General features: G+C 46.0%; 1 protein-coding gene across 1 annotated transcript; it reads left to right on the top strand.

Moving 5' to 3' along the window:
• The first annotated feature begins 1457 nt into the window (after positions 1–1457).
• On the top strand, positions 1458–18106 carry LOC129456420 (uncharacterized). Its single transcript, XM_055223399.1, has 10 exons — positions 1458–1487; positions 3220–3366; positions 3859–3987; positions 4735–4817; positions 5010–5169; positions 5951–6100; positions 6508–6603; positions 8846–9189; positions 10167–16150; positions 16479–18106. Exons 2-10 carry the CDS (start codon positions 3232–3234, stop codon positions 16550–16552), a joined length of 7155 nt encoding a protein of 2384 aa, XP_055079374.1. The 5' UTR covers positions 1458–1487; positions 3220–3231; the 3' UTR covers positions 16553–18106.
• The last annotated feature ends 393 nt before the right edge of the window (positions 18107–18499 follow it).

The following is an 18499-nucleotide window of genomic DNA, read 5'->3' as shown; positions in this document are numbered from 1 at the left end:
ATAAATGGACGTAGCTAACGTGCTAGCCACCACGTTCCAAACAGGAAGTGCTCATGGGCGCTACTTCAGGCTCCATTGACTCTGGCTTCAATTCACTTTACATTGAAAAACTGGCGTTACCTTCATCAGCCTCGCTCTAGATTGGTTCTTTGGTTGCTATGATACACTTGGTCAGAATTCCCAATATGGAACTATGCTCCTAAATGTCCCCCTTAACTGCTAGCCTCGATGAGCTTCATTTGACTGGAGCCGAACGCTGTGGGTAACGTCCACTTCTTTATACAGTCTGTGGTTGTGAGAGGAGAAAGAAAATTTGTCATTAGGCGAAGGTCAGTTTTACTCTCCCTGTAGAGAAATGTATCCTGCATTTGACCCATCCTTCAGTGTCTCTTGAGTTAAACCTCTCTGGAGCCAGGACCCATCTCCAGATCTTGAGCTAGTCTTTACCAGGACGTCAGCTGGAGGATTTGACGTGTTTAGACCTGGTTTGGACCCGGATCTGGTCTCAGTCAGGTCTACTGTAGCTGGAGGATTTGACCTATATAAAATATGTGTAATGGAAAAGATGAAACATGTTTAAACGGCTCCAACTCGACATGTGATTGACACTGATTACACCTGTCACAAACAGGACTGAACCAGGTCTGAACCAGGACTAAACGAGGACAAAATCAGATGTGGACCAGGACTGAACCAGGACTAAACCAGAACGGTACAACATATTACTCTAAGAGTAATATAAGTACACTGACAGATTCCTTTAAAAAAGTTACTCAAGTAAATGTAACTGAGTACTTCCACCTCTGTAGGTCTGGAGCTGGATCCTGGCTCAGGTCCTGGCTCACATCTTGACTTACGTCCAGGTTCAGGTCCTGATTCAGGTCCTGGCTCATCTCCTGGCTCCTGGTGCACGTCCTCAAGCACGTCCTGGTTCAGGTCCTGGCTCAGGTCCTGGTTCAGGTCCTGGCTCATGTCCTGGCTCAGGTCCTGGTTCAGGTCCTGGTTCAGGTCCTGGCTCAGGTCCTGGCTCATGTCCTGGCTCATGTCCTGGTTCAGGTCCTGGCTCATGTCCTGGCTCATGTCCTGGTTCAGGTCCTGGCTCAGGTCCTGGTTCAGGTCCTGGCTCATGTCCTGGCTCAGGTCCTGGCTCATGTCCTGGCTGACATCCTTGCGCACATCCTGGCTCAAATCTGGGGCTGGCTCTAGTCGCCCTGGGGCAGACCGTTTGATTTGTGGCTGCTGTTCTGTGGTTCTGCTCTCACCACAAACTATTTGTATATTTAGCTGTGGTGTCTTGCTCAAGGGCACGATGTCAGTATCAGATCCCGGGGAGCCTGAGGCCTAACTGTAGACTGGGTCTGGACCAGGACCAGGACTGAAACAGGTCTGGACCGGTTCAGAGCCACGGGCGACTTTAAAGACGCAATAATAATTCAGTGAGAGATCAGAGCTTCAGTCTGAGATGTGAGCGGCGCCGACCAGCAACCGTGAGTCTGCTCTGTTATATGTGTCAGGTGCTCTCCTGTACCACTGCAGCTGGATCATGGGCTTATAATTTAGTCCTAGTTTAGTCCTGCTTTGGTCCTGCTTTAGTCTTGCTTTAGTCCTGGTTTAGTCCTGGTTTAGTCCTGGTTTAGTCTTGGTTTAGTCTTGGTTTAGTCTTGGTTTAGTCCTGTTTTAGTCCTGGTTTAGTCTTGCTTTAGTCCTGCTTTAGTCCTCCTTTAGTCTTGGTTTAGTCCTGCTTTAGTCCTGCTTTAGTCTTGGTTTAGTCCTGCTTTAGTCCTCCTTTAGTCTTGGTTTAGTCCTGCTTTAGTCCTCCTTTAGTCTTGGTTTAGTTGTGCTTTAATTTTGGTTTAGTCCTGCTTTAGTCTTGCTTTAGTCCTGCTTTAGTCCTCCTTTAGTCTTGGTTTAGTCCTGCTTTAGTCTTGGTTTAGTCTTGGTTTAGTCCTGCTGTAGTCCTCCTTTAGTCTTGGTTTAGTCCTGCTTTAGCCCTGCTTTAGTCCACATTTAGTCCACATTTAGTCCAGATTTAGTCCCAGTTTAAGTATAGTTATAGTCCAATAGTACATTTGACTAAAGTTTTGCTGTTCTGTCGTTTAAACTGTCAGGTGGTTTTGACTCATGTCAGTGGCTCTGTGGAGCGCCCCCCGGTGGCTCTAGATTTAGTTTTGTTCACTTTACTTTTGGATCGGTCTTGTTCACATACACCGCACATCGTTTACCCAAACACTGTGAGTGACATGAGAGTCCATCAGCTGATCAAAGGACCTATCTCCATGACAACGAGCATTAAGAGACATGAACACACACACACGCACACACACGCTCACTTTCCCTTTACGCAGAGGTCATTCACCTGTGGCTAAATACACTGTGAGGACTGTACGTGGAGGTGAAAGAGAAAAAGACACATGGACAGACTTGAGCTTGCCTGCGCAGACACCGGGGCTCACCTGCGCAGACAGAGGCAGGAGGAGAGAATGCTCTTTCACGTCGACCCGAGGCAGTGTGAAAACGACCTGATTTGTATCTTTGTGATTCAAACTAAACTAACTTGGGCCTAACCCCGCTGTGCAAACTTTCCACCCGATTTAATGAGCTAATAGTCCGTGCTCTGATCCGGTTTGTCTGGACTCGTTCTCATCTACATAAAAACGCGAGTGATTTATGCTTTATGATTTATGTTTTATGATTTGTTTTATGAGCGCTGTGTGGAAATAAAGATGAAATGATGAGATAAGCTCTGACTCCATGCGAGCCCAAAAACTGAACAGCTGTGTATGTTTTAAAGTCCTACACAAACTGACCCCTGTGTGACCCCTGTGAGCTCCATGTTATAATGCTCCTCCTCAAAAACAGACCTGGAGTTGTGTTTTCATTCCAACATGTTTGAGTAACACTTTATTATTAGTCTGTCTACATCTCCAAAACTCAAAATGCTCGGTTACAACTTGTTGACAGCTCCTTTTACATTTTGTTCAGTAGAGATTTGCAATTCCAGGTCTGAAATCATCCAAATTATTCTAGTGAAGGTGCGTGGAGTTTAAAAACACAGTGGAGCACTTCCTGTATTAGCTCATGACATCACAAGGTGGAAGAGAGTGTTTTCTGTCTGAGTTAAGAACTGAATATGCAGGGTTTGTGTGTTAAACCTGTGTGAATGAAACAAAACTCCAGGTCTGTTAAAGAGATGACCTCACACACTCTGATGTCACACAGGGGGGCGGAGCCATGTGGCCGTACAAAGTCCCAGGGCCCGGTCTGGACCTGAACCTGAACCAGATCCTGGACCAGACTCTGGACATGAACCGGAACAAGTCCATGCTCCAAAACCTCAATGCCAGACTATCCTCCTACATTCACCAGGTCTCATCTCCTCGTCTCCTCTCTCCTCATCTCCTCTCTCCCCGTCTCATCTCCTCGTCTCCTCTTCCTTTCCTCTTCGTTTCCTCTTCGTCTCCTCTCTGTCTCCTCTCTGTCTCCTCTCTCCTCGTCACCTCCTCTCCTTGTCTCATTGTCTCCTCTCCTCTCTCCTTGTCTCCTCTCTTCTTGTTTCCTCGCCTCCTCTCTCCTCCTCTCCCTTTGTCTCCTCCTCGCCTCTCTCCTTGTTTCCTCCCTCCTTCTCTCCTTCTCCTCTCCTCGTCTCCTCTTTCCTCCTCTCCACTCTCCTTGTTTCCTCATCTCCTCGTCTTCTCTCCTCATCTCTTTGTCTCCTCATCTCCTCTCCACCTCTCCTCCTCTCTTCGTCTTCTCTCCTCGTCTCCTTGTCTCCCTGTCTCCTCGTATCCTCTCTCCTCGACTCCTCTCTCTTCCTCTTCTCTCCTCATCTCCTCATTTCGTCATGCCCTTATTTGGCAGGTGGGGCGTCTGGAGTCGTCCAATCAGGAGCTGGAGCATCAGATCGAGGTGGAGCTCCGGCAGAGGTCACCTGGAGACCTCAAACACCTGGACTCAAAGCTGAGGATCGCCACCGACCTGCAGGACCAGGTACAGACCGGGGCTAAACCAGAACTAGTCCAATCACAGCCTCAGATTAGTGTCACGTGTCTCTCAGACTCTATTGTGATCATTATTCACCTTATTGATCCTTTGCAGCTGATGTCATCAACATTCTCTTTGGGTGTGATGCTAACTGTAGGCACTGCTCTGTCTGAAGCTCTGTTAGACTTTAGTTTGAGCTTTGTTTTAACACAATCTGACCATAAAGAGCTGATTTGTGCTGCTAAACAAGTCCCTCAAAGTCAACAAGTCCCTCTCAAATAACATTACACTCACAATCTAGCTAGCGTTAGCCAACAGTTTTTCAGTCAGTCACTCGCACCTTTTTGTGTAAAATCAAACTCCTAAATGGGACCATGAACTGAAAGGATTTTTCAAGAGTTTTCAGACTTAATCTTAAAACGTTTTTGGCAGTGTTTGCTAATGTGCACATTGTGTCTCTGGTAACTGCTGAACATTCTGCCATAGAGATGCATGTAGAATACCCCCAAAGTGATGGCCCTGGGAGATGGGCGTGGCCATGGTCACTGGGGTTGTTTGATGTCACGCAGTGGGACTCATCACTGCAACTCTGCATTTTACATAAATCTGACTTTACATTTGATTTGTGTTTGATTTCTTTATGTAGAGTTTATTTTATGTAGTTTATTTTATGCAGTAGTAACAGTAGTATGTGTACTATTTCCTTGTGTGTGTAGTAGTAGTAGTATGTGTAATAATTCTCTCTCTTCACAGATCAGTGTGTGTATTCGGGAGTGTGCGTTCCTGAAGCTGCAGAGTCTCGGAGCTGAACTCTCCATGTTCGACCTCAAGTCCAGGTTTGATGTTTTTATGAATTTAACACGATGACATCACTAGAGTTTACTCTTTAAAGGTCCTGTATTACACAACAGTGACCCCTGTGTGACCCCTGTGTGACCCCTGTGAGCTCTATGTTATAATGTTCCTCCTCAAAAACATACCTGGAGTTGTGTTTTGTTTCATTCACACATGTTTGCGTTGCTCTGCAGGTGTGAGGAAGTGGCGGCGGAGCGAGAGCAGCTGGGGGCGGAGATTAGAGATCTGCAGCTGGTGTGGGTGGAGATGCAGGAGCGTCACCTGACCGACCTGAACCAGGAAGTGTTTCAGAAGGAGGCGGAGCTACAGGGGCTACAGACTCAACACCAAAAGGTAAAGAGGAATCTCACAGTCTCATGATCTCTGAGATAAAACCAACGAACAAACACCTCCTTTGGAAAAAAATTTACTGGAGAAGAATCCTCAAAAGTGTAAACAGTGCCAGAGAGTTCACAAACTCTTAAGAATCCGTTTTGTTCAGCTCCAAATGAAGCTCATCGACGCTAGCAGTTACAGCGGCTAATCTGGGGCACAGTTCCATATTTGGAATTCCGACTCCAAGTATCATAGCAACCAAAGAGCCAATCAGGAGAGAGGCTGTTGAAGGTAACGCCCCTATCCACCCGCACCGCTGGTTTAGCAGGGAGCGGGCACTTAGCGACGCTGTCAATCAAACCTATTGCTAACACAAGCGGGAGGCAGCTGATTTGTCTGTTATTGATGTTCATATCTTGATTTATGGACACAATAATGAAATATTATGCATAGAAAGTGTGTCAGATGCCCTCCCTATGTGTCAGATGCCCTCCCTGTGTGTCAGATGCCCTCCATATGTGTCAGATGCCCTCCCTGTGTGTCAGACGCCCTCCTTGTGCCTCCATGGGGTCTTATTCTGTGTAAAAGCTTCTATAACCATGTAGTTTAGATCTGTACAAACATGTTGTGAAATACTTGAGATTCCCATCTGAATGTCAGAAAAATCACATATTTGACCTAAATCAGCCCCAGTCTCAGAAGAGCTCAGACCTGCCTCGGGGCTTCAGAACAGTCACATTTGAGATCTGTCTGTTTATCAGTTTGTTTATTTGTTTGTTTATTTGTTTGTTTGTCTCAGGATGTACAGGGTCTCCAGTTGCGACGCGCAGGGATCTCGGTGCAGCTTAGGAGTCGAACCTCCAACCCTGACCTGGCTCTACAGCTGCAGGACAGGAGCTGGAGCGGCCTCACACTGCCCCCACTGGACTGGAGTCTGCAGGTGCCACAGGTGAGAGATGATGGTTCTATTCCCCCAGTGCACACTGCTGTGGTGTCTCTGAGCAAGACACTCGATGCCAAAGCACAGTCTAAGTCTGCAGCATACGTTTGGACAAAGGATCTGCAGAAATCTGTGAAACAATTAAATTAACCTTTTAAGTTCAATTCTGATTCTGAAAAAGTTTAAACTGGTTTATTTACGACATAGATACACACACATACACACCCCGACACACACAGACACACACAGACACACACATGTCCAGACAGTCCAGACAGAGTCTGTATTGACATGTGCATATCTGGGATCAGTGTGAAAGTGTTTCACACAGAAACACATTATTATCATTATCACAGATTAACAACATCATCGCAGTTCTGAAGAATCCATCCCACTGTAATACTGTCTGTGTCCAGGTGGAGGCGTGCGCTCCCCCTGAAGACTCTGAGCTGCTGGAGCTGAAGAACACGGCCTCTGGTCTCCAGCGTGAACTCGATCTGCTACGACAAGAGGTCAGAGGTCAGGGGTGTGATCGGGTTTGAATATGGACAACCAAAATAAATTTAAGTCATTCATTAATGAGACCTGGTTCAGTCCTGGTTTAGACCTGGTTTAGACCTGGTTTAGACCTGGTTTAGTCCTGGTTTAGTCCTGGTTTAGTCCTGGTTTAGTCCTGGTTTAGACCTGGTTTAGTCCTGGTTTAGTCCTGGTTTAGTCCTGGTTTAGTCCTGGTTTAGTCCTGGTTTAGTCCTGGTTTAGACCTGGTTTAGTCCTGGTTTAGTCCTGGTTTAGTCCTGGTTTAGACCTGGTTTAGTCCTGGTTTAGTCCTGGTTTAGACCTGGTTTAGACCTGGTTTAGTCCTGGTTTAGTCCTGAGACCAGGTGAGGGTGCGGTGTGGGGGTGATACATGTTGTGTGTTTTGCCTTACGGCCAGCAGGGGCACTATGGCCTCTCTGTCTTTTTTTTTAGCAGCGTTTTCACTCATGTGACTCTCATTATTAAAGGTAGAATAAAATAAAGCACAGACAAGGTACACACATTTAATCTAAATAAACACAGAGGTCTGTGGGTGCAGAGGTCACGTTATGAGAGGGTCGGGCCATTAGGAGTGTACACACAAATATCAATACATACTGCCCGGGGTCCTGCACACTGCCCGGATGTCCCACACACTGAGACCCCAGGTCTGTGCTCTGTGGTCTGAGGTGTGTGCTCTGTGTTCTCTGCTCTTTATCCTCTGTGGTCCTGTCTTTGGTCTGTGGTGTGGTCTGTGCTCTCTGTGGTCTATGGTCTGTGGTGTGGTCTGTGGTCTATGGTCTGTGGTGTGTGCTCTCTGTGCTCTCTGGTGTGGTCTGTGCTCTGTGGTCTGTTCTGTGCTCTGTGGTCTGTGGTGTGGTCTGTGGTGTGCTCTGTTGGTCTGGTCTGTGGTCTGGTCTATGGTGTGGGGCGTGCTCTGTGGTCCTGTCTGTGGTGTGTTGTGCTCTGTGGTCCTGTCTGTGGTGTGTTGTGCTCTGTGGTCTGGTCTGTGGTGTGTTGTGCTCTGTGCTCTGTGGTCTGTGCTCTCTGTGGTCTGTGGTGTGGTCTGTGTTCTCTGTGGTCTGTGCTCTCTGTGGTCTGTGGTCTGGTCTGTGGTCTGGTCTGTGGTGTGATGTGTGCTCTGTGGTCTGTGCTCTCTGTGGTCTGTGCTCTCTGTGGTCTGTGGTCTGGTCTGTGGTCTGGTCTGTGGTGTGATGTGTGCTCTGTGGTCTGTGCTCTCTGTGGTCTGTGGTCTGGTCTGTGGTGTGATGTGTGCTCTGTGGTGTGTGCCCTGTGGTCTGTGGTCTGGTCTGTTGTGTGATGTGTGCTCTGTGGTGTGTGCCCTGTGGTCTGGGTGGTGTCAGTATTAGGTGATACACTGCTCTCTGGAGTGGGTGGAGTTCTGGGTAGTGTCAGTATGAGATTACACAGTACACACGGTATACTTGTGTGAACTATGTCATTAGTATATATCTACTTGTATATACCTGTTTGTGTTTCAGGCCCACTCTGTGGCTTCTGCTCTGGTTTGTGCATAGACTGTATAAAAATGGACATAGTGAACCTGCTAGCCACGTTTCAAACAGGACGTGATCATGGGCGGTCTCTCTGTAACTGCTGCTGTCAGACTCGTCATTTTGATCTTAAAATGTTCATATTAACCCACTCTATGTGATCCTGAGGTTTTTGTTTCACTGTTCTGTCTGTAAATCAAGATATGAACATTAATAACAGACAAATCAGGTGCCGTATTTCCCCGAAGTCGCTTCCGCTAGTGATAGCAACAGGTTTGATTGACTTGAAGTGACTGCTCCCTGCTTGTTACCTTCAACAGCCTCACTCCGGATTGGCTCTTTGGTTGCTATGATACTCATAGTTGGAATTCCAAATATGGAAGTCGGCTTCAAATTTGCCCCTATAAATGCTCTAGCTTCAATGAGCTTCATGAACGCTGTGGGCGACGTCACACTCACTTAGTCCACTTCTTTATACAGTCTGTGGGTTTGTGTCAGTTTTAGGTGATAGACACAGTTACACACAGTATATATGTGTGTATTGTGTCATTAGTATATTTCTACTTCCTACTACTGTTCTGTGGCATCTGGTCTGGTCATACATACATCACATACACTATAGTTGTGTGTACTGTTATCCATCAGTACATCACATACACTATACTTGTGTTTACTGTTATCCATCAGTACATCACATACACATAGTCCTTTATGTGTATTTCAGACCCGCTCTCTGGAGTCTGCAGCAGTCGACCACATGGGGGCGCTGGAGCAGCACCTCTCTGTCTCTCAGCTCAGAGCATCGAGTCTCTGTGACGAGCTCGAGACGACGCTCGACGCCACAGAACAGCAAAACCAACGCAACCAGAACCTGCAGGGGCGGGTCAAAGCGTTGAGGGCAGAACTGCACCGCTACCAAGAGCTGCTGCGGGAGGCCAATCAGGACGAAGAGCTGCTCATCAGGACCAATCAGAGCGGCGCGGGAGCCATTCAGGGGGGACAGTTGATCATGAGGACCAATCCGAGCAGAGACCAGCTACCAACAGCCAATCAGAGGAGAGAACACAGGTGAGGCGGTCATAGTCACAGGTCGTTTAAATCGAGCTGGTTCCTCATTAGTCGTGGCCTTGACAACACTGCTCTTCCTGACGCCTGATGGCCGACCAGGTTGAGAGAGTGGTCTTAGTGGATTTATTACATAAAACCCATGAACAGAGATGATCAGCTCAGCGTCAAAACGAAAGGGAAACTTATAAAACATATTAATATGCTGTTCTGGGCGAATATAGCATTTTCAAAACAATAAAAGGAAACATGATGATCTAAATATGTTATGTGTTACAGTTCCCCATAGAAGTAGAATACCCCCTCTTTAAAACCCCATAAAAGTAAAATACCCCCTCTTTAAATCCATTCATATTTGCAGTGTTCATTGAATAGTTTTGTGTTTTGTTGCCAGGCTGCGGTTTGTTTATTAGTTTATTTATATACGCCTGATGGCCCTGGAGTAGTCCCAGTGTAATCCCAGTGTAGTCCGGGTGTAGTCCCGGAGAGAGTGCCAGGGACACGTCTGCCAATCGCTTCATTTTCATAAACATAAAACGGTTTCAGGTCTGGACTCATGCCAAACCCGCCCTGGGCTCAAACTTTTCACAGTCTACTTCAGATTTGAGGTTTCAGGTCTGGACTTGCCTGAAACTCTCTGCTTCAGGTTTGATGTTTCAGGTCTGGACTCGCCTGAAACTCGCCTCGAGCTCAGACGCTTCACAATTTGCCTGTTTTTCACAAATGATTATTTCTCACAGACAAAAGAGCCGCAGGGAACTTTTTAAACTTGAGCAATGTTTTTATAGAGATGAATCTAACTCTGGAGCTTCTCATAGCTCTGAATTCCTGGTATTAGTCCTGATTTAGTTCTGGTTTAGTCCTGGTTTATTCCTGGTTCAGTTCTGGTGCAGTCCTGGTTTTAGTCCTGGTTTAGTCCTTAATTATTTTCCATAAAATTACTGTTTTTAATTAAAGTGAAAAACCTTTTTGTGTTCCAGAGTCCTCAGTCCTGGTCCAATCAAAAGCCCATCTTCTCCATTAAAGTGGCCCACCCCCATGACCCAAATCCCTTCTCCCAAAAGTCAAAGGTCGGTCCAGGCCGGGCAGTCGGTCCAGAGAAAGATCGGGTTTGAACCGGACCCGAGAGTGGCGGCGGCCATTTTGTCTGATTCAAAACACAACACAACACTGAAAACTGCAGCAAAAAACAGCCCAAACGAGATTCAAAATGTGAATATAAATGTGAACGCTTCAGAGAGGGTTAGTTTTGGTTTGAACAAAGAAGAAACTAAACCAAACAAGTCCTCTGCCAAATCTGCCACAGAAATAAAACTTACAGATGCAAAAACTCTTCAAAATTTGAATTTAAAAACTGCACAAGTCGAAACTGGAGTAAAACTCGACAAAAACGTTAATGTAACCTCTGTTCACAAAATGGAGTCTAAAATGGAGAGATCAGATGGAGGACTGGCCCCAGTGAAAAGCAAAGAGGATGCTAACGTTTCTAGCACAAAAACAAAAACAGAGGTGAGTCAAAATAGGCTTCAGAATACAAATATAAACGTGAACGCTTCAGAAGGAGTTGGTTTTGGATTGAAAAAAGAAGTTAAAGAAGAGAAAAAAGAAGAAGCTAAACCAAACATGTCCTCTGCCACATCTGCCGCAGAAATGAAAGTTATAGAGTCAAAAACTCTTCAGAATTTAAATTTGAAAACTGCACAAGTCGAAACTGAAGCAAAACTTGCCAAAGACATTAATTTAACCTCTGTTGACAAAATGGAGAGATCAGATGGAGGACTGGCCTCAATGAAAAGCAAAGAAGATGCTAATGTGCTGGCTAACGTTTCTAGCACAAAAACAAAAACAGAGGTGAGTCAAAATAAGCTTCAAAATGCAAATACAAATGTGAACGCCTCAGAAAAAGTTAGTTTTGGTTTGGAAAAAGAAGTTAAAGGAGAAAAAAAAGAAGAAGCTAAACCAAACATGTCCTCTGCCACATCTGCAACGGAAATGAAAGTTATAGAGTCAAAAACTCTTCAAAATTTAAATTTGAATTTAAAAAACGCACAAGTCGAAACTGGAGTAAAACTTGATAAAGACGTTAATGTAACCTCTGTTCACAAAATGGAGTCTAAAATGGAGGGATCAGATGGAGGACTGGCCCCAGTGAAAAGCAAAGAAGATGCTAATGTGCAGGCTAACGTTTCTCGCTCAAAAACAGAAACAGAAATAATTAGTCAAAATAGATTTCAAAATGCAAATATAAACGTGAACGCTTCAGAAGGAGTTGGTTTTGGATTGAAAAAAGAAGTTAAAGAAGAGAAAAAAGAAGAAGCTAAACCAAACATGTCCTCTGCCAAATCTGCAACGGAAATTAAAGTTATAGAGTCAAAAACTCTTCAGAATTTAAATTTGAAAACGGCACAAGTCGAAACTGGACCAAAACTCGGCAAAGACGTTAATGTAACCTCTGTTCACAAAATGGAGTCTAAAATGGAGAGATCAGATGGAGGACTGCCCCCAGTGAAAAGCAAAGAAGATGCTAACACTCAGGCTAACATTTCTAGCGCTAAAACAGAGACAGCAGAAATATGTGGAAAAGTAGAAATAAAGTCAGGGGTTTGTGCCCAAAATGGCAGCAGCGTCAAACTCAAAGACAAAATGGAGGATGTAAAGACAGGAATGATTTTAAATGCACAGATTTTGAAAGGACAGAATCTCAAAATGGAGGAGAAAATTCCCAGTGAAAACCAAGACAGTATTTCAATGACCACAGAAATTCAGAATTCCACAAATGTTTCAAACTTTGGCGTGAAAAATTTGGAAATTTCAAAATTAGAAGTTGTTGATACCCAGGCATCTCAAAGTGAGCAAAGTACGAGCAAAATATTGGCAAAAACAGACCAAACTTTGACACAAACAAAAATGACCCAGCAAGAAGAAAGTAAAGACGTTGTCAGACCACAACTTCTAAAGAGTCTAAACTCTCAAAAACGCATGTCAAATTCTGAAGAAAACACTGAAATTTTACAAAAAAGTGCTGTGGAAGGAAGGAAAGAAGAATCGTCTCAGAGTTTGATAAATGTGGAAAATCAAATCCCAAAAAAAGAGGAACTTGAAATTGAAAATGAGCCAAAAATGTCTCCAGAACACGCTGGTGACAACATTGGAAAATTACACACAGAGAGTAATATTATTGTTGTGAAAATTACAGAAGAAAGCCAACAAAGTCTCACAAAATCCAAAGACACATCGCTGGAACTGACCAAAGATATCACTGTGAAGAATCATTCTGGGGAAGAATTTCAGAATTTTGAAGTTGGAAATTTGCTCGAAAGTTCTCCAAAGTCTGAGTCAGTCGACTCGGAAAAGAGACGCTCTGAAAGTAACATTGTTATTGTGAAAATAATCGAAGAAGTCCAGGACAGTCTGAGCAAAACCAATGCATACAATGAGGATGGATTTGGTTTGGAAGACAACGTTTTCATCACGGAAAGTCGGGACCAAAATGCACCAAAAAACCAAGACACGGCTGTACAGATATTGGGAGATTTGAAGGATTCCTCGACTCACAATCTTACCGCAAAACAAGACAAGGAAACTGGAGGAGACATGGCCAAAATTCAGAATTTGGAAGTTGGAATTGTCTTGGAAAATTCTGCAAAACAAATCATTGGAAATTTTGGAACTGTTGGAACAGAAATGAACATTGAACATTCAAAAACAGCAGAACTCACAGATAGCAAAATGGACACCAAGAAACAAGAAGTAGTAAACACTGATTTAACTTCAAAACTGTCCAAAGAAATTGAAACAGAAAACCACGGCATGACAGTGGAGTTACAGGGAGGACTGATGGATTCCTCTGCTATGAAAAATGATCCAAACGTGACAGATTTTAAGATGGAAACTCGGAATTTTGAATTAGAAAAAGGCTCTGAATTTTCCCTCAAATCAAACTTGGTAAATTTTGAAACAATTTGTACTAGAAATGTCATTGTAGAGCCAAAAACTGCTACAGATTCTGGTGTCAACTTCACTCAAATGTGTGAATCCGAGAAGCTGAAAATAAAGGATTCTAAAACTGAGGGAGCACCAGAGAAGTTAGGCACAAAAATGGACCAAATTTTGACCGGAAATGTTTTCGAAATTCAAGCTAAAATGTCACAGGACGAACAGATCAAAGACGTCACAGTTGAACTAAAAAACACTCAAAAAATTCAAGTTTCAGAGAGACAAGAGACGGAAATTTCACAGAATCTGTTGCCACCGGAGCCGGAAAGAGCACTGCCCAAAAGTGAAACTGAAAAACCTAAAATTCTGGCAAAGTTTACAAATGATGAAACCAAAATATCAACTAGTGTTGCCGATTATGAGATGCTCTGTCCAAATTTTCCAACCACAAATCTTGAGTTTGAACAAAACCTAGAATTCCCGCAGAATCCTGAGATTGAGGCGGAGTTTTTGAAGCTAAACGAAGACGCATTCTGTCCTCAAGATCTGGAACACTTTGTTGAAACTCAAATGGACCTGAGTGTAGATGCAGATTTCGACGAGGACCTGACAGAAGCCAACGTGCGCGTGCGACCAGTGGAGCGCTTCGTCTTAAAGGAGAGCCCTTCGTTCAGCGACTCTTTCTCTGATCTCGAGGAAAACGCCACGATCCATGAAAGTTTGGCATCTTTTGGAGAAGACGGGAGAGGTGTTTCTATTTGTGCGAGCGTCCCGGGAAGTCTGCAGATTTACGGACCAGAACGAGTGATTGCGGAGAAGGAGAGAGAAAGTGGGTTTGGAGGTTTGTATCGAGCGAAAGCAACCGGAACGTGCAAAGAGAGAGAGAATCTTGTTTTTAGCAATGAAGGAAAAGTGAACGTGGAACAGGCCAAAGGAACGTGGGTGGATGACTTTACCACCAAAACTGTGCGCGGATATATTCAGGGAAGTTCGGAAAGAGATTTGATTAAAACACGGAGCAAAGAGGAGCGTGAAGGAGGGGGGATAATGGTTCAAAATGTGTCCAAACTTGAAGGAATTGCAGATGGGAATGCTGTGGAAATTGGAGTTTGTGGAGCGTCTTCAGAGCGCCGCTTATCGATGGAAAAGGAACGTGAGAAGGACAGAAGTTTGACAGATGTGAGGCGTAAAGATGAAAGGATGAGAGCTGAAGAAGAGAAGGGAGGAGAGAACGTGACTAAACGTGAAGGTAGTTTGGACATTCCTCTGAGTCCCCCGGCAAGCGCCAAAGTGGGCAGCGAGTGGCGCGTTTATGGCCGGAGCACTGGCAGGATGAGCACCAGTCCACCCCAGAACCAAAACCTAAGTCCGACAAAGATCCAGGGTTTAAGTCCGATTGAAACCCAAAGTCCAAAATCTCAGGGTTCAGATCTGAGTCCGACCAAAAGCCAGTCCGGTTTGGTCTTGAGTCCAAGGGGTTCAGGGCGGATCGACGGTCTTTACGGCGGGAAAATGGCGAGCAGAGAGAGAGATTTGTCTCCACGAGCATTGAGTCCCGGACGCTTCGGAAAAGCGGACAGCGGAGAGTGGTTTGTTTATGGGAACAGAGAAAGGATCAGCCGCCGTGCCTCCGAAAGCGATGAGCAGTTTGGGTCTCCAGGGCATCTGAGTCCCAGCCCCTTGAGTCCCGCCAGACCCATCAGTCCCTCAGACCTGGGTCGGTTTGGGAGGGCGAACAGCGGCGAGTGGAGAGTCTATGGACAAAGCCAAGACCGAATCAGCTGCAGCACAGAAAGAGGGAGAATGCTGAGTCCCCCAGGCCACCCCAGGAGTCCAACCTCCCGCGCCCTGAGTCCCCTAGGCCGCCCCATGAGTCCAACCTCCCGTGCCCTGAGTCCCCTAGGCCGCCCCATGAGTCCCTCAGGCCGCCCCATGAGTCCCTCAGGCCGCCCCATGAGTCCCTCAGGCCGCCCCATGAGTCCCTCAGGCCGCCCCATGAGTCCCTCAGGCCGCCCCATGAGTCCCTCAGGCCACCCCATAAGGCCCACCTCCCGCACCATGAGTCCCCTGGGCCGCCCCATGAGTCCTTCAGGCCGCCCCATGAGTCCCTCAGGCCACCCCATGAGCCCCACCTCCCGCACCCTGAGTCCCCTAGGACGCTTCGGGGCCGGCAGTGCAGAGTTCTACGTTTACGGAAACAGAGAGCGAATCAGCCATGCAAATCGAGAGAATTCACAGTTGGGGTCACGGGGATTGAGCCCCGGTCGCCCTCGGAGTCCAGAATTTTTTGGTCGCTTCAGTCCCGATGGGTTCAGTCCGAATGGATTCAGTCCCGATGGATTCAGTCCTGATGGCTCTTACATGTCGCCGCTGTCACCGCTGTCGCCCTACAGCAGGTTCAGCCCCAGAGCCTTGAGCCCGGGAGGTTCTGGTCTGAGGGACCGGTCTCTGAGTCCGGACTTGGGTCGGGGGGATTGGCTCGTCTATCGTAGTCTGAGCCCGAGGAGAGGAGATGTGGATGGCGGCCATTTTGACCTGAGGGCGCGACACCTGAGTCCTCCGAGCACCGGGCGCCTCGGGAAGCCTGATGGGAAAGACTGGCATGTTTATAAAACTCTGAGTGCAACAGACGAGAAGCAGAGGAAGAGAGCACTCAGTCCCCCCGAGGTCCAGAGGAAACTGTTCTTCATCCGCTCCAGTGACAAGAGCAAAGGCGGCATGGTCAGGAGGAGCGGAAGCCTGGAGGGTAGGGCAAATACCACTCGCATCAGCGGCACCGGGGGCAGGAGCCTCGTCAGCTCCATCGGGAAGTTTATGAGCTCAGAATGGAGGCTCGGTCGCAGCAAGATCAAAGGAGGCAAGGACGTAGGAAACAAGGAGCTAGGAGGGACCGGGGGGCGGGTCATCACCAGCAGCGATGGGCCAATCAAAAGCTCTGGCAGCGGCACTGGCGCCAAGAAGGAACGAATCAGTGTCTGCAAGATGGCTGCCATGTCCCTGTCCAAAGACAAAGCCAAGAAAAACACAGGTACTCCTTGTCTGCTCCTCTGACTCTCTTCCTCTCTCCTCTGACCCTCTGCTCCTCTGACCCTCTCCTCTACTCCTCTGACCCTCTCCTCTACTCCTGTCACTCTCTTCCCCTCTCCTCTGACCCTCTGTTCTGACCCTTTGATCCTCTCCTCTGCTCCTCTGACCTTCTCCTCTGCTCCTCTGACCCTCTCCTCTACTCTTGTGACTCTCTTCCCCTTTCCTCTTCCCCTCTCCTCTGACCCTCTGACTCTCTCCTCTGCTCCTCTGACCTTCTCCTCTGCTCCTCTGACCCTCTGACCTCCGGTTTCTCCCCTTTCTCTTCTCAGTGACCTCTCCCTCCATCCAGCTCTGGTTATCCACAAGTGACTCCACCGTGGGACCTGAGGACTCTAAACCCTGATTGGTCCATTCTGAGAGGCGAGGGCTGTGATTGATCCTTTCTCAGAGGCGAGGGCTGTGATTGGTCGGTTTGAAGAGGCTGTGATTATAGTATTTGGACACAGCCGATGGAGCGTGACAGAACAACATTTACATAAAGTGGTTTGAGCCTGAAGCCATTTTTGTTCTAAAGATGAAATTGAAGACATGTTTTTCTTCATTCATCTCACCGCTGTGTTCAGTCTGAGTCTAGACCTGGTTTAGACCAGGTTTAGTCTTGGTTTAGACCTAGTTTAGTCCTGGTGTATAACTGGTTTAGTCCTAGTTTAGTCCTGGTGTAGCCTTGGTTTAGTCCTGGTTTAGTCCTGGTTTAGTCCTGCTTTAGTTTATTGATTGGTCTTGATTTAGTCTTGGTTTAGACCTGGTTTAGTCCTGGTTTAGTCCTGGTGTAGTCCTGGTGTAGACCTGGTTTAATCTTGGTTTAGTCCTGGTTTAGTCCTGCTTTAGTTTTGATTAGTCCTGGTGTAGACCTGGTTTAGTCTTGGTTTAGTCCTTGTATAGACCTGGTTTAATCATGGTTTAGTCCTGGTTTAGTCCTGGTGTAGACCTGGTTTAATCTTGGTTTAGTCCTGGTTTAGTCCTGCTTTAGTTTTGATTAGTCCTGGTTTAGTCCTGGTGTAGACCTGGTTTAGTCTTGGTTTAGTCCTTGTATAGACCTGGTTTAATCATGGTTTAGTCCTGGTTTAGTCCTGCTTTAGTTTTGATTAGTCCTGGTTTAGTCCTGGTGTAGACTTGGTTTAGTCTTGATTTAGTCCTTGTATAGACCTGGTTTAATCATGGTTTAGTCCTGGTTTAGTCCTGGTGTAGACCTGGTTTAATCTTGGTTTAGTCCTGGTTTAGTCCTGCTTTAGTTTTGATTAGTCCTGGTTTAGTCCTGGTGTAGACCTGGTTTAGTCTTGGTTTAGTCCTTGTATAGACCTGGTTTAATCATGGTTTAGTCCTGGTTTAGTCCTAGTTTAGTCCTGGTGTAGACCTGGTTTAATCTTGGTTTAGTCCTGGTTTAGTCCTGCTTTAGTTTTGATTAGTCCTGGTTTAGTCCTTGTATAAACCTGATTTAACTAGTCTTGGTTTAGTCCTGCTTTAGTTTTTGATTAGTCCTGGTTTAGTCCTGGTGTAGACCTGGTTTAGGCCTGGTTTAGTCCTGGTTTAGTCCTGGTTTAGTCCTGGTTTAGTCCTTGTATAGACCTGGTTTAGTCCTGGTTTAGTCCTGGCTTAGTCCTAGTTTGGTCCTAGTTTAGTCCTGGTTTAGATCTGGTTTAGTCTTGGTTTAGTTAAACGAGTGGGACTTGTTGTTTTCAGTTTTACCACTAGATGGAGTCGTTTCTTTGTAATCAACAGATTGTTCTGTGTTTAAGCTGCAGTTTGCGTTGTAACCACCAGAGGGAGGCACATCTTTAACATCTGAATGTTTTAAATCTGTTAAACTGTGTGTTTTTGGTTTTCGAGGTTTTTACATCTGTTTTTGATCAGATCTGTGTTTGAAGTTAATATAATAAAGCTAATATTTGTACTTATTAACTTTTGGAATTCAGAACAGATTTTTACTATTCTTCAAGACGTGGACCAGATCTGAGCCTGGTCCTGGTCCAGTACTGGTTCAGTCCTGGTTTTGTCCTTCTGTGGTCCTGGTTTAAACCTGGTTTAGACCTGGTTTAGACCTGGTTTAGACCTGGTTTAGACCTGGTTTAGTCCTGGTTAAGTCCTGGTTTATTCCTGGTTTATTCCTGTTTCAGTCCTGGTTTAGTCTAGGTTTAGTCCAGGTTTAGTCATGTTTGAGTCCAGACCTGGTCCTCAAAGGCAGGTCTCAGCTCACACCGCCTCAGGACAGAGGGATCAAAACTTCTGTCTTTCTTTGACATGTCATTTGTGCATTCCTCCTCTCCTCTTCCTTATCCATCCCTCTCTCTTT

This window comes from Periophthalmus magnuspinnatus, chromosome 8, assembly GCF_009829125.3.
Source record: "Periophthalmus magnuspinnatus isolate fPerMag1 chromosome 8, fPerMag1.2.pri, whole genome shotgun sequence".
Lineage (NCBI taxonomy): Eukaryota > Metazoa > Chordata > Actinopteri > Gobiiformes > Gobiidae > Periophthalmus > Periophthalmus magnuspinnatus.
This window is presented reverse-complemented; position numbering and strand designations above follow the sequence as displayed.